The following is a 16801-nucleotide window of genomic DNA, read 5'->3' as shown; positions in this document are numbered from 1 at the left end:
TGATAGTCCTGAAAGGGAGACAAAGATACCAGCAAAACTTCTGCAGAGGAAGTGGAGGAAGTCAACAATGACCATTTTGGAAATGAAGAGGACAGAAATAGGGGACCTCTATCAGTGGATGACTCAATATCAATAGCTTATGAAAGTAGTATGAACATTACTGCCAGTGTATCAGTGGTCTGGATGCTGGCAGTGTTCTATGCTGTATATGGGCCAGAATACTGAATTAAGGTGGAAGGGTTGCGGTGGAGTTGAAGCCTTCCTCTCAGTCCCTCATGAATTCCTCATGAATCAGTTCACTTAAAAAGGAAAACAGCTGCTTGGAGAATTAGGCTTGAAGGCAGACCTGAATGCAGTTTGAAAATAATGTATTTCAGGTCAAATTTTTTGTGTAATACTGGCATTGAAATCACTTAATAAGGGGAAGTGTGGATATGTATAAAATCAAGGGTTGTCAAAGAAAAATGTAAAAGCAGTAAAATGCATACAATTATGAATGAAACTACAGCAAAAAAGTGTAGGAGTGCTATAAAGTCAAGGGAAGGGGGGAGTGGACAGTATGAGGGGATTTTAAACTTTTTTTTTATTATTGTTGGAGGAATTGAAGGAGAGTTGAAGATTAACTCACTTTGGGCAGGGACTGTTTTATCATGCAATGGTTAAATCCAGTAAGTTAGCTCTGTCCTCAGATAAGAAATTTATCTGTTACCATCTTTTTGTCTAAGGCCTGGCTAATTTTGACTCTTTAGAAAGCATATTTCTTGTATGCCATTTCTGTGTTTAAAGGCCTGTGTACTGTGAAAAGAAGAATTGGGAGTTCTAGACAGTCTGCTTTCCTTAATTCCAGTATTTTGTGAAAACTGTGGTACCTTCAAGGCTCCTTGAGGGGGAGGGATAATTCCAGCATCACACATGCTCACAATTTCACTGGTAATTTTGATAGTGTTTACTGCCTAATTTATCTTTTCAACAGACACACCCCCAACATTATTTTAAATATTTCTTGATGCTAATCATGCAGGAAAAATAATGAACTATTAAGTGAATTCTTGCAGTGGAGATACTGACTGTAGAGCACTGAGTAAATCCACTCTGCTTTCTTGTGAGTCAGGCAAAATATTACAGTTCAAGGAAGGCTTAGTACAAGATTCTGTTGTTGTGTAGGATTGCATCTCCTCTAGCCTCTGTATCAAGATATCTTAGACTTTCTTTCAGATGTCTGAGCAAGATAAAAACAGGGTAAAATACAGATCACTGTAAAGGGAAAATAGTAAAGGTGGCTGTTAGAATGCCCTGCCCTGATAAGATACAGACAATATTAGCTCTCCATATTTTGGATCTGGTGCACATTTACACAAAAAGTAAGTACAAGCATTAATAATAACACTTATTTCTCATATATCTTTCTCCTTCTAGACTAAATTGTATTGTTATTTAAACCTTTTTGGCTTGTTTTGACTTAAGCCAATGTTAATTTGTGTACTAAATGCAAATGATTGCCTTCCATCTTCTTTCTTGGGAAGCTCAAGTGGGATTCATATGAAATGAAAATTACTGCAGTCTGGGAAGGGCCTAGTGTCCTAGTTCCCCCTGTGTCCTAGTTCTGGCCAGGACAGAGTTAATTTTCTTTGTGGTACGGAGTGTGATGGTATGTGCTGTAGTCCTGGCTGCCAGGGCAGCTGAGCTTTGCTGAGCCCAAGAGTTCTGGGCTGCCATGTGCTGAGTGGGCAAGGCCGAGACCCAAATGTTTCTCATTACCTCCTGTCTCATTGCTGGGGAGGTAAGGGAAAGGGTCTCTTTCTCTTGCTAGCAAGAAGAGCAGGGTTTCTTTCTGATCCTGGAGAAAGTGTGGTGGGCAGAGGGTCTGTCTGCCATTGGTTTTTCTTGTCCTGGACTCGCTGAGCATTTTTCCATGTAAATAACCCTCTCTTTGTTTACATTTTTGTCTTCAGTGTTGTTGCTGTTGCTGTTCATTTTCTTGTCTCATTGCTGTTTCCATTAAAAGTCCTTACCTCAATCCTTGATCTCTGCCTTTTGTGTGTCCCACTAGAGGGGATGGGAGCAGCTTACAGTTTCCTTTTTTTACTGGGAAAACTAAGCTTGGGAATACTATTCCTAAACCACAGCACCCTATGAGAAAGTCACTTGTTGACCAAAGACTGATGATGTTCCCCAGTTTTAGAAGAAACTTCAATAGAATGAGCCTTTTCTTGAAAGGATCAGGCGAAGACCTACTGCTTTTCAAATACTGATTTCTGTGAGGATAAAATGCCCTAATATTATGCTACAGTGATGAAGTTGAAAATTATTTAAGATAATTTTCCTTATGGCTTCTAGAGGGGATTAATATAGAGTTTCTGAAGGAGTTATGCATATTGTATGTCTACTTGACAAAGTAAGTATTGCTGAAGCATTTTGATGATGGCTTGTTTGGAGCTGTCCGGATGTTGCTGGAAGTCTGGAAACCTATGGATCGCACACTTTCACCCTTCTCTGAGAACTTCATCTTACCAGTGTCTGATAAGTAGAGTAAAAAAGGAAGGAAAGAAAAGGCGTAGACCTCTTCTTATGTAGAAAGCATTAAAGAAGTAAAACATACCTATTTAAATGGAAGGTTTGTATAACTTAGTTTTTTTGCAGTCACTTCCTAATTCTCTTTTTTCTGTCCAGATGAGAAGGAATTAACCTTTTGAGGTGATAGATATAAAGCTCTCTCTGACTGCATATGTCACTGGTATATTTGAGGATTGACATAAATGGAATATCAAAGATGTGTATATTGCAATCAATGTCTTAAGCTCTTTATGGCACCATTTTTGTTGAGCATGATAGGAGCCTATGCAAAAAGGTAACCAAAATTTTTTATAAAGAAGCAGAGAGAGCAGATGGAAAGTTAATTCAGGTTTTCCAGTTCTGGGAAATGTTATGTTAGATAAATGGGCAAGAAACTGCTGCTTTGTTGTATATTTTTCTTCTAGACTCAGGCAGGCTGTTAGCAAATTGGGTGCAAAAATGTTTATGGGTTCCGCTTTACCAGTGTAACAAAGAACAATAGCACATTTGGAAGACTGATTATAAAGTGTTAAAAGGCTATGCTGTGCTGCTGCTTGGGAACTTCTAGCTTCCAAAAGAGTCCCAGAGACCTCAGCAACTCTCTGTGGATCTATTGTTAAAATAAAATGATGAAGCTGAGGCTTTTGATTTCTTGGCAAACCTGTGCCGATTTACCAGGGTACACATCCTATGTCAGTGGTCAAGGCGCATAGCCACTGCATAGCTGTCTTAGATGACAAGATTAATGAGGTGGGGTTTAATGATTTCAGGAAACAAATGTTTAGCCCATGTGGTTTGGAGATGTTTTTCATTTGATCTGTTCAGTCAAGATGTTGCACTGTGTTTTTAAACTGAGATTTGATTAAAAATAAGATTCTGAATTGTTGCTTTGCATCAGCTTGTTGGTCTTCCAAGAGAAGAAAGTTGCTTTAGTAATGTGATTGTCTCACTTTTGCATAGTTTGTAGATAAAAGTAAGAACTTAAGGTGGACATATTGCCAAGACCAGTATATCGCTTGTTTCTTGCCAGTGGCTGAAAGTAAGCAGAAATTAACAGTTTTGATACATGCGTGTCATCTTACTTCCTTGAATATTCTCCTTGCTGCTAGTTTGTAGCTTGGGCTTCATGAGCTGGAGATGTGTTCTGCCTCATTAGTACCTGTAGGGAGACGATTCTGAGTGGTGTCGCTCTGTGATGGGGAGTGTGGCCCTGTGACCTGTGTGGCCCTGGGCTCATGGTTTCCTGCCCACAGCCAAGTGACGCCTCTGAGCAGAGAGCACGGGCACTGAGAGCCTGTGAGCGCTCCTAAGGAATGGCTGGCCTGCACCTTGGTCATGTCCCCTTACTTGGGACACTGGATGAAGATCCTTGGGAATTGAGTGGTACGAATTGAGTAGCTTATGACGAATCTGGAATAGAAGCAGAATAGTCGTCACACACAAAATTGTGTAATCGTCCATGTGGTAAGTGTCTTATTCCAATAAATCTCACTTTGTCCCTCAGACTCAGAAGCTTATTCCTTCAAGGGGAAAAAAGAGGAATATTTCTTAATATATTTTTCCTGTTTTCATTTTTGACTAGCTTTCAGAAGTTAAGTTTCAGAACTAGCACTCTAGATGTTTGCATCTCTTGTTGCTTTAAATATGTTTCTATGTAGGAAAAAGATACAGTTTTGAGAACAGAGAACTGTATCTAGTGGAAGGATGATGTGAGGGACTAGCAAGTGAATGGCAGGAATTCTGTTGGAATCAGCTCTGGTCAGGGCTGCAGTGGATGATGTTTCCCAGTGGAAAGAGTGTTACAGTAAACCATCCATTGCATTGCCTCAACTGCAACATCTCATATTTTAACTCACTCTTTCTGAACTTGACAGGCAAATATTTGCTTCCCAATGCAACTGGACAGCAGCTGTGGCAACCTATAGAAACCACTAATCTTGTTCGGATGCGCTACCAAACATTTGGACAGTCAGCACCCTCACTCACTGCTAGTTTGGTGAGTAACTTTTTTTCAATGTAGAAATGTACCAAAAAAATTTTATCTCTGTGTCTCTTGGTGGGAGGGTGGGGATCAAACCAAAGTCTATTTCCATACCAATCTCTCCTCCTTACATTGCATTTTTGAAGTACTTAATGCTTGCCTATACACAACATTACTTAATATGTTGAGTGTGGATGAATAACATTTATGGTAGCAGTAACTCTGAATTGGGTTACTGGGTTTTGCATAAAGCCTGAGCTGAATGTTGCATTAATATAGCTGCTTGCATTTAAATGGTTTCTTTTCTTAAAAAAAAGGCATGCTATAGAAAGCAACTGTCCTTTCTCCTGAGCATTCTTTTCTATCAATGTCTCTTTCCGCTTCTGAAAGTACTTAGTCCTCATGAGGACACAGATGTGTGAAGCAAGAGTTTAATGAAGTCTTTTGGATAAAAGTATAAGGGAAGAGAAAGGGGCAGAGATGCATCATACACTTGACCTTTCAGCTTTTTGGTTTTAAGCATCTGTTTCATGCTTTGTGTTTCTGTGTATTAATATCTTAAGAAGTGTTGGAATTTAATGCAGGGCTCTGTGTACTAGCCTATACTTTTCTTCAAAAAGTTGTGATAATATGTTGCTCGTATAAAGAAAGAAAAGAATTATTAATGCTTTGCCTCCCCCATCTCTTCCCTTTAGCTGGTCATTAAAACTTTGTTGATCCATATCTACTTTCAAGGAGAAGCTTATCTTGTGATTTGTTTTGGATTTTTTTTGAACACAATATTCAGGTTGAAGGCAGCTATGGTCAGCCAATGTTGAAGAGATATCATCATGACTCTTTTTCATATGGTATTGATAGGTAGATGGCTGTTTTCTCCATGATCTGTCTGAAGTAGTATTTCACTTCAACTGCAACAAATCTTCACTTATAAATCTAATCTTGGCTTCTGCTTGGTGGTCGTGGTGGTGCTGTTTATGGCTCTTTAGGGCAGATATGGCTTTTTGGACTCCACACTGACTGCAAACACTTAATTCTATTGGAAGTTCTGTGCTTTGAATCGTAATATTTTCCAGGGAATTAAATGTCAACCTATGAATTTTGTTAATTGTGAATTTTGTGAATGAAGTATTTGGATTATGTGTAATTGAAATGAAAAAGAAAGTAGATGAATGGTCAGAAATGAATTTAAATTGCATTAAACCCACATTTTTTCTTCTTTTCTGTATTTGGGAATAAAAAAAATACTTCTTCCACATTAACTGAATTTAAAAAGGGCTATGTTGCTGTTTGATGGTCTGTTTCTATCTGCACAACTATTAGGGGGCATGCTGCTAGTAATATTGTGTTTTTGTTGTGCTGTGATGCTTAAACTAGAGGAGGAGGAAGATGCAGCACCATTTTGACAATAATGACTTTTTTTTTTTTTTGACTTTAAATGGTCATAAAGCAGTAGACTGATGAAAAATTCAGTGAGCCTTCCTTTCTTAAGGCCCTTTAACTCATCACCTATATAGTTTTATGGCATATCTGTCTGCCACAGACTTCTTCCTTCCTGTCTCTCCACATCTTTTATCTGTGCCTGACTGCAGTTTCTTTCATGCTGATGCAAAAGCAGGCAAGAACCATCTAAGCAGATCTGAGCAGATTGTGCACAGGGTGGAGGTGCAGGTTTCTCAGAAGTGTTTATTTCTTATCTGGAACTGCTGATCAGACCTGCCTCCTAAGGAGGTTAATGTTAGTGTCACATAGGCAGAGCTCTTCTCAAGCCTCCTTTGACAAATACTTTGCTGTCAGGCTTTTGAAGGACTTTGGTCTTTGCTTAAAAGGGGCCATAAGTTAGGGCCCTCCTTGCATACTTTTCTTTTCCCCTTGATTCCATGATTTGGTAGAGTTGAATTTGGGAGGCCTATTGTTAGATTCTTGTAATTGGAGCTTTTACTTTTAATCATGCTTAGGAGAGAGTTTACTCTTATGTAAAAGTGATTTTTATGAAGAATTTTCATGTAGCTGGTCACAGTCTGAGTTGAAATTACTTTAAATGTATTGCCTTGCTCATCTGAAAAATAATGAACCTGTTATTAGTTCTTTTACCAGAACTGGTCATTCTCACTTGGGTTGATACTCAGCTGGTATGGATCTGACTGAATAGTGATTATGAGCTGATACAGACAAGAGTGACAAGTGAACAGGTCAAAGATACATGCTAGTGCTTAGTGCAATTGCAAACAGGGTACAAAAAGCGTAAATTTTTTTTCTTGTTCTGTCAATAATTTATTAAAAATTCACAAAATCTCTCACTGGTTCACAGGTGTAAAACCTTTCTGTGGGAAATTATAGATTTTTTTTTTTACAGAATATTGATTAAAAATGGGCTGCAGGTTGTTGCTTTAGGTACAGTTCAATAGCTATGCATGATTTACTCCTGTAGTATAGGCAGTTGGACTATAAATTAAAAATACAGTTTCTCTGTAGACCCGCAGAGCTGGTTTAAAGATGTATAGGAGAAGGCTGATTTTGTGATGAGTGGGTAGTGTATGGGATTTGATGTGGACCCTTAATTCACAGAATCACAGAATAATCTGAGTTGGAAGGGACCCAAAAGGATCATAAAGTCTAGCTCTTGGCCCTTCAGAGAACAACCCCATAAATCACACCATGTGCCTGAGACCATTGTCCAAATGCTTCTTGAACTCTGTCGGGCTGGTGCTGTCACCACTTCCCTGGGGAGCCTGTTCCAGTGCCCAGCCATTCTCTGGGTGAAGAAACTTTTGCTAATGTCCAATTGAAACCTCCCCTGTTACAACTCTAGGGTTCTGTCACTGGCACCAGAGATAAGAGGTCAGTGCCTGTCCCTCCTCTTCCCCTCATGAGGAAGTTGTGACTGCAGTGAGGCCTCCCCACAGTTCAGAGGCAGCTCAGTCAGAGTTGTGCTACTCTTCAATTTCTGTCATGAGCATTTTGAACTGTCCATGACAGACAGTTCTCTGGTGGTGACGCAGACAATGGGACTCTGCACAGAGAATTAGTGTGGGCTTAAAAACATTAAGTAAATGATGCGGAATGTCTTCAGTGCTGAATAGAAAGGGAAAGCTGAGTTGAGGAGTGGTTCTGCTTTAGGGTGTTTTTATGGGTCGTGTTGGTCTGGTCGGTCTCTTCCTCTCCATGGTCAGTAATAGTTGCTCCTGGAAGGCAATTCAGTCTGCATCTCAATGCTGAGTTTTGCAGGAGTGTATGAAAACTGTAGTAGAGCTAGTTTATCTCATTCCTTGCACTGTAGGTTGTCAGTCATCTCACTTGACTTCAGGCATCTTTTCAGGCTAGGATGGATTTGGAATTAACATGAAGTTGCTGCCTCATTCAGTGTCCAAAGTTTAGGGGTCATCCTCCTGTTCTCTACCAGTCCCCTGCCACTCCATAAGTATTTTCAAATATTGTTTGTAGACTTACTGTTTTGATTTTTTCATTTATTACTGAGAGGAATTTTTGGAAAATGCTTCAAAATAAATTGAAATAAAGGCAATTTTGTTAAGTTCTCATTGTAATAAGCTGATATGCTTAAAGTTATGGTAACAAGTCTGAAATTGAGCAATTAATTACTGTTTTATAGGCATAAAGGTATTTTGTGGGACACAGATTGAATGAAATTCTTGATTTTAACAGTTTCTAGTTAGCTTCACATATAAAAACAATAGAAACCTAAAGTGTCTATGATACATAATGATAAATGTGTAGATGAAAGGAAATTAATTTGCACAAATTAATTGGTAAAAAATTTTCACATTTGGCTTTGTCATTGTTTACTGTAAATTCCTGTTATGGACTTTATTGATTTATTGCTTGTTTGGCTGTATGGTGGTTTTTTCGCTAATTAAAAAAATATTAATCCCTTACTTTAAGGAGCAGGAAGTCTTTCATTTTGTTTATCTGATTTATATAAATTAAAAAAATCCTTTGTGTCACATGAAATGTTTCTCACAGTCCAGAGAGCTTTCTGAGAGAGCATATTTCATGAGTACTTTATGTTAATTTGCTCTATGAAATATTCATGTAATAAAAATACTATAACAAAGATTCTCAAATGAAACATGTAGATTGTAATACACTTGGCTTTTAAATTCAGTCAAGACTGGATGTGTGATTTCAGCTTTATGGCAATATTGAGCTTAAGTTGGCTATTCCTTCTGTTGTGTGAGATGAGTATACAGCATGAAGTAGATTAGACTCTGAAAAGCATATGGTTTCTTCATGGAAATATGAAAGATGCCAATGAAATAACTGTTAGTTTAATAATGGATCATCTTTTAGTACTTGGAAATAATTTCTAGTAACATCAAAACTAGAAAAGCAATAAAACTAGCCTTTGTGAATGGCTTATGCCCTTTCCTACTAAGCAGTGAAGGGATGTTTTGTCTAGGTATGACTGGAAACATTTGCTACTTTTTAGCATATTACTTACTTTATATTTTACAGGGTTTACCTCTTGATTTCTTCCCCCTCCAAAACAGGCATTCCTCTGCAAACTGCCTTCCCCAAAACAACAGAAGACTGAATTTGCAAACATCTGTACTTTGGTTGCTTTTTATTTCCATTTTGTCAGTGTTAATTTGTAAGAATGGTCTTATGGAAACTGGAGGGGGCTAATTATATAAAGTACTTATTTATAAGGAAGGAAGAAACATAAGAAATGTCCAATGTCTATGAAAAATAGTTCTACTTCTTCAGAAAGAGCTTTCCCTCTTCCTCTCTTTTTAATAATATAATACTGAAAATGAGTAAGTGTGTCTTTGTTAAATATGCCATTAACTTCAGCTAAATTGACATAATGTTGACAGTTATTATGGGAACTGTTTCAAAACTAATTATGCTAATTAGAACTTAACTACCAGTAATTGCATGTATTCAAACAGCACACCAACACCCTTTTGTGTGTTTTATTCCCCAGATGTAAGACAGCCATTTGTTGTCTGAGAAGCTGCAAAATTACTGCATAGATAATAAATGATAGTGAACAAATAAAATACATTCTTTAGAAGCACTAATTGGTTAGATAAGTGAATGACACTATCAATTGTGCTTAGCCAACCCACGTAATTTAAAAAAGGCTTTTATTTAAATGTTTTGGAATTGTAGGAAATTTTTCAAATCACTAATTGTCTGTGTTCAGTTTTATATAATGAATATCAGGTGTAGCTGAACTTATTTTTAAGTAAACTTCCTTGAAAGCAAAAGGGAACTGCATCTGAAACTTGGGTTTCTTTAAGTTTTAGTTCTTCCTGTCCAGGGATTCAGGTTTTCAATGCTTGAGTGTGAGCAGGTAATTAATACTCTGGCAGTTAATGCAGTGCAAGTACAAAGATGGCACTTGTGAGAAGCACAAAAACTATATAATATTGCCAAAGTAGCCAGTCTTGGTTTGTTATCTCTAATCTCCCCAAAATAATTAGCTAGACTTCAGAAACACAGAGTCTGAACTGAGGAAATAGATTGAATGCTAAACCACTGTATAAAGCTGAAAACCATATTCTTATTTAACTTAAAATAAGCTTAACATCTAAGAGTAATTACTGAAAATCTTTTTTAAAGTGAGGTTTTTATTCCTATGAAATGCTAAAATTGTCAAGTAATGATAGCAGGTTTTCTATGCTTCAGTTGCTTCTCACTTTTAAGACTAGAGAGCTGTTGTCCCTTGTGTACTTTATTCCATTTATTCCTTACCCATGAATATGTATTTGCTTTCCTATTTCTTTGTATTTGCCTTTTAACAAATACTTAATTGCAGTTCTAATTCAGTAGATAGATCTAATTTAGTAGTAGCAAGAGGGAGGTGAACATAAATCTTCATAGAAATGCCTATATGCTTTGTATTTGTACACAACAAAAGGCCAGAGTAGACGTGGTCCAGAGCTGTGAAACTATAATACTTTGATGAGCTGATCCAAGAAGTTGGTGACTGGGTAGTCTCTTCCATAAATTCAAGTATATCTCTACTTGGCTCTATCATTGTTTTCAAAATAGTCATGGTGTACTTGAATTTACAACAAAACTGTAGATTCAGCTGCTTGACAGAATTCGAGATACTGAATCCTTTCCTAAATCATCTGTTTAATTAGTGGCTTTATTAATTCTTATACTTTCTTGCTTGTTCTTGGATGTGGATAAAATACAGATGTAGTGCCAGCTGGGGTTAACATTTCTCCCAGAGAGAGCTTGTGATTTCTCAGAATTGAGAACACAGCTTCTTTGTGCTGCAAATTGTCGTTAGTTAAAGAATAACAGGAAAAGTAAGCAAAATAATAATCTCTCAGAGAAGACTATCCTAGGTTAAAAAGTCCTGTGAGCATATGCAGTGTGTTTTTCAAAAATACCCCCTTTGTGGTGAAGTAGGTCACTTCCCATCAGCCTCAGTTAGCTTCCAGCTGTCAGGATGTACTGAGAACGAGAGAGAACTGAAAGGAGATATTGCACAGTTTATTAGAGGTGAATGTAGGTAAAACCCTCTTCTGTATCCTGTTAATGATACAGAATGAATAGAGAGCAAATACATGTAGGAGCTAAGCAGGACATCCCTGTTTTGCATGAGTGCTGTGCTTCTGTTTTCCGGATGTCCCAATAGTCCCAATATAATAGTCTTCTTCCTTCATGAGAGACTGAATGGTGAAAAGGCTCACTGGGACCAGTTTCTAGTTTTAGATAATCAAGAATCTAGGGCTGTTAAAATTTTTGTTGGCTGAGGATGTCTTTGTTCTTCTAATGTAGGACCCACATGGTTAAGATAGTAAGCTAGGTTAAATATAATGCATCACCTCTGGAACTGAAGCATCTGACTGTGTGGCTGTAGTAGTGGCTCTGAATAAGGGCTTATTCTTGTCTGCTGTAATATTTGAGTTGTCTGTGTGTGGTGTTAGGGATGGTTATCTTAAATCTAGAATTGTGTTGCCACTATCACTTAGAAAGTGGGAAAAGTGGGAAGTGTTACCAAAGTGAGGCTGTGAACTTTTCACCCAGGTAGAATTGGCCACATGAGAGACAAAGGAGTAGTGGTGTTTTGCAGTAAACTATATAACCAGAAGAAATCAATGTGTTATCATTTATACTATTTGAAGTTTAGATGCCTTTCTGGGAATAAAACTTCCTCGGCTTGTTGTTGGACTTTACTTAGAGGATAACTGTGTAAAATGATAATCTGTGATTAACAAGGGATAAAACTCAAGAATATAGCAAACTTCTTTGGCCTTAGACCAAAAGGTTCTGCAGCTCCTTAGAAGGTTTATAGATGTGGAAATGGAAGGGGGATAAAGAGGTTGGAAAGGACGTGAAGAGCAGGAAGAAACTGGAAGAATGACTGACATTTGGGAGGATTGAGGAAAATTTAACCGTAATACTGTCTCGGGTTCCGTGCTGTCTTCTGTTCCCTCTGGTCACAAAAAGCAGACTATTGTGAATTCATTGTCTGTCAGTTAGCATTTTAATTGAAACACTGATACATCTACAGTTTGTAACATTTGATGAGAAAATAGTAAACAACAAGTTGCAAGGAGATCTTCCTTTGCTTGAGGAGTTCTGTGCTCATGTAGGAATCTAATTTGATTGGTCCATTTTCCAGTCTCAGAAGTATATAATGGAAGTTTAAACGAATTTCAATCACAGCTCTGTCTTTAAAATAAACTGAGACAAAGTGGGCATGGGGAATAATGTGATGAGTGTAGGAAAACTGCTGTCTATACTTCTGTCTGCATTCAGGATACGAAGTGAGAGGTGTTGGTAACCTGAGAGTTCCCTGTGTGGTGTGGGTGAGTGTAGTAGGTAAGGTTATTGTTTGGCGTTCTTACAAGGCAATTACAATATCTTTGACTTTCTTAGCAGTCTTAGGAATTTGGTACTCATGCATAATTAGAATAGGTTGATTAATTAAAAAAAAAAGGGGCAGAGGACAAGATACTGTTCCACTGACCTGAATTTTAATAGTGATACTCTATATTGTTAAGAAACTTAATTTTTATCATTGTAAAAACTTTATTGCTAGTGCTGCTACTGCTATAAAACTTGATGCCTGTTTTGCAGTTTCAGTTAGCAAATACTAAATGCAAATACTAAAATTCTTTGAGCTTCCTAGTAAAGTTTGGCCTTTCAAAATGATGGGATTGTTTGGAAGCTGATGAGATGTATTCCTGTCTGCTAATTTTTTTTGCTGTGGGGCAGCATCCTTATATTAAAGGATAATGAAATAGGACACAAATCTAAATTGGTTAAGTAACATTTTCATTTTCCTTCCTGTAAGCTGACATGTTCTTATGCCTGTGGTGCTTGCAAAGTGACTGTAATATAGCAGAGGATGGAAGCAGACCGTTTGGAAACAATATCTCTCATTCCTCAAGCTGAAGTACTCCCATGGTTCTGATGATGGCTGTAAGTCTCAAAACAAAGAGACTCAAACGGAGTTGAATGACACTGCTGACTTACAGGCACTGGAGCAGGGTGGGGAAATGTAATTTTTCCAGATCTCTGGTGGGAATGAACATTCCTCCACATTTATTTATTTAGCTAGTGTTTTTTAAGTTCCACAAAGGTATCTAGCAAGAATTTTTCTGAGCACACAACAGAGTACTTTTGTGTTGGATGGTGCATTGCTACTTTTGACCTCTTACAGTTTTAGGTTTAACAGCAACTGCTGTTTTACTGACCTGAAACTTTAAGTGGGTTGACCAAAACAGTTGGCTTTGACACATGCTGCTGGGTATTTGTAACTCTGGTTTTTAGTCAGACTTTCTTGTACATTCATGTGAAACCAGATGTGCTACTGTAAAATGCACTTTTGTCCTGTGGAGGCAGATGGGAATGTGGACTTTGGTATTTTTTACCACACCTTACCTGTTAGTGTTCTTGCAGTCTCTCCCTTGTTCTGGTAAATGGTGATTTAATTGTTCTGGCTTCACTGGTGTGATGCAGTCACTGTGTTTGCTACCTCTTCTATACCCTGCCACAATAGTCTGAAGGTTTTTAGCATGAAATATGTTGTCGCCTCAGTAAAACTAGAAAGTATTGTTTGGGGTTCTTTTTCCTTTTATCACAGTATGCCCAATTGTGATGCATATGTCTCTATCCAATTTAATCAGATTTTTAATAAAGCAATAGTAGAGTAAGATCATTGCGTCTATTAAGAATGTTCTTTCATGGTGTTGTGGAGATTAAGAAACTAGGTAAGTGCTCAAGTTGACCCGATGTCACTTGAGTAAAATATACAATAATCAGCAGGAGATTGGTTAACTGCTGCTCTCTCATGGATACATTTAACCTCTTGATCATTGTGAAATAGCTGCAATTATGGAAGATACTTCGTATTTGGTCAGTTAAATTCAGAAATGATGGTTGGCTTTGTAAGCATGGAATAATTTTAAAGTAATAATATATACTTGGCTGAACACAGATTCCTTTTGCTGTCTGTTGAGTTGTCTATTTGAGAGAGGATGAAGGTGGTAAGAAACGAAGCTGAATTATGAGATTGCCTGCTGTAAATGAGGGAGAAAAAATCAAATTAAGTAAGAGAACTAGCCTACAGTGAAGTTGGATCTCAGTGTATTTCATTATTCTCATAAAAATTTTTCTTTCCAGTAAGAGCATATCCTGAACAAACATTCCTAGCATTAAGTTGCTTTCCCAGAAAGTTGTAACTGTGAATAAATCTTTTTGGTATGCTTGTTATATGTCCTCTGCCTATTAAATATGGGATTGCAACTAGTGATCATTAGGAGAAATTCCCTTTTATTCCAGACTTCCTTACTTTGCTGATTTGTAATGGAACTTCTGTCCATAGGGAGTCAAGACTTCAGCAACATAAACTATTTTCTGAATTAATTTGAATGTTGAAAAGCCTAACTATTGCTCTCTAATGAAGGAGAGTGTTTTTGTGAAGCTGCTGGACCATGTATAGTGGAAAGTATTGAATCTTATAGTGGAAGAAACAGCCAAAGCACACTAAGAAAAATTATGTGTCCTTAAGAGAAAGTACATCAATATATTATCTCATTGAGAAAATGCTGCATTATTACAAGTGTTGAGATTAAATACTTCTAAAAATGAAAAAGGGACATCAAAATAAAGGAGACTAGGTGCATCATTGTTCAGAGTGATCTCAGAACAAGAACTGACCCCTTGCCAAAGTTTGATAATTTTGGTTGGAGTGGAACTTGCCAACTACTGATTTCACTTGAGAATCAAACTTCTGAGTGTCTTACAGGTATTATTCTGAATGTAGTTGCTATTACTGTTTTGCCGTGAGTTTTTTTTTAAGAATTTGTTTCCTTTTCCATTTACAGAATGTGAAATATTCCACTGAGCTGATTGTTAGAAAAGGCTCAGCTCAGAGGGGTTTTTATTCTCTGAAAACATAGCTATATGTGTGGCACTTCAAATTCTAAGATTAAAAATGGCATAGCTTCTGTATGTTTGATGTTAGTTTTTTTGGGGGAGATACTGAGACAAATAGTTCAGCAATTTTTGAAAAAAAGAGAGAACATTATATGTGTATTTCAGTTCTTGCTGAAAGGAGACCCACGAGAGATGAGTACCCCTGAATACCCAGACTGTACTCATGATGTGCTTGTCTTTTCAGAAAGAAATTTCTTTTATGTTATTGTGTAATTATGGAAGATATAGAGAATTGGAGGGCTGACTGCCTTTTTAAAATTAACAATCTAGCTATGCCTTTTGATGGAGTAAGAAATACAGTATTTGATGGAAGAGGCAAAATGGATGAAGCTGGCATGTCTGTTGTGAACTGTCTTCTTGTGTATGTTCTGTCACTGAAAGAGGAATTGATTAACTTCTTTCAGTAACTTGTTTGAAAAATTGGTTTTCTTCTGCAAAGGTTATTTTTCTTGTAATATTTTCATGAGGGATTGATTACATGAGGTAACAAATCAGCCCCTCCGAGTGAGTGAGCCCAGAGCAAGTTGGTGCAAGGAGGATTTTGTCCGGCAGGTGGCAGAGGACACGGTGTGTACCTGCTCTCCATCGAACGTGTCCCTTCCTGCATGTGTAATGGGGAATGTTGGCAAGGCACACCTGCTTTCATGGGATAAAGTACTTTATTTTCAAGAACCTTAAAATACAAGTAACAGAATCAGTAATGTTTTCTTTTATTAAGAAACAGCAGCAGTCAAACCTACTTCCTTAAAAGTAATAAATTGTTGCGCACATCTGCTGTGGTTTGCAAGTTGTGTAGGTTTATCAGCTCTAGAAAAAGAGAATTAGTGTCTTGCTAACTGAGGAATCTTGAATTTTTCCCTGCTTGTGATATGTATCCTTAGTAATATACAGTGAGAATAATGAACTGTCTATTAATGGAGACATGAGCCTGGTAATTGGGGTGCATGTTGGACACTCAGGAAGCCAGCCTGGCTTACCTGAATGTGTGTTTGTGTAATGTGTTGAACTGGAACACAAATTAAATGGTGCTCTTTCAATCCATGCAGTGATTATTGCCCAAATGTCTTTACTTCTGAAGTATAGAAGAGATGTAAATGGAATAATGCACTTTTTGTGTGTGGGTAGGATTGTGATACTGAAGGAGGATAGAGGAAAAAACTGGTGAGAACTTGTGGTTTTATTGTCAGGTCAGCAATGCCTTCTCAGTGCTGTAGCTGGGGACTCAGAGGTGCCTTGAAAACATTTGGCTGGTGGAGCATGTCTGTTTTCTTCTAGGAAGTAGTGGGTTAGCATGTTGCACCCTGAAAGGGAGCTGTTGGTTTCACATGGAGCATTTATTCTTTACTTTTTATAGGCCCTCAGAAGGAACATTAGGCAAATGTATACAGGAGCAAAAATGGCTATATAGATTAAATAGTGTAACCTTTCAACTTTAAATAGTCAAAATATGTATTGCTCACAGTGTCTAAAATTGTATATGAATTACTGGGCCTTGTTAGAGTTGATTGTGATGTTGGGGATGTAACTTGATTCTGTTAAATTCATTAGTTTCTCAGAATTTCAATGTATATTACTAATTATTAATAAATTGGCTTTATCAATCTCAAATTTAGGCATGGCAACTTTACCTCCTAACATTCTTAAGTGTGAGAATTGCTTTCTCAATTTCTTAAAGCAATGTGCAACTTCATATGATATTATTGTATAGCTTCTATGGGTAAATAAAGTATTGGAAAATAAATAATGAAAACTGAATGATGGATTTTCTTTTCCCCATTCAAGTAGTTTGTGATAAAGCTGGCCTATATTCCTGCACTGACTGAATATCTTAAATACACTTTC

General features: G+C 37.4%; 1 protein-coding gene across 4 annotated transcripts in view; it reads left to right on the top strand.

Moving 5' to 3' along the window:
- MAST4 (microtubule associated serine/threonine kinase family member 4) overlaps window positions 1-16801 on the top strand; it is a 279670-nt gene that overhangs the window by 76963 nt on the left and 185906 nt on the right. For all 4 annotated transcript variants that reach the window (XM_077171046.1, XM_077171045.1, XM_077171044.1 and 1 more), the window contains exon 3: window positions 4428-4549. In XM_077171046.1, coding sequence (XP_077027161.1) covers window positions 4428-4549 — 122 coding nt within the window. The remainder of the gene's footprint in view (window positions 1-4427; window positions 4550-16801) is intronic.

Source organism: Agelaius phoeniceus, chromosome Z (assembly GCF_051311805.1).
Source record: "Agelaius phoeniceus isolate bAgePho1 chromosome Z, bAgePho1.hap1, whole genome shotgun sequence".
NCBI lineage: Eukaryota > Metazoa > Chordata > Aves > Passeriformes > Icteridae > Agelaius > Agelaius phoeniceus.
This window is presented reverse-complemented; position numbering and strand designations above follow the sequence as displayed.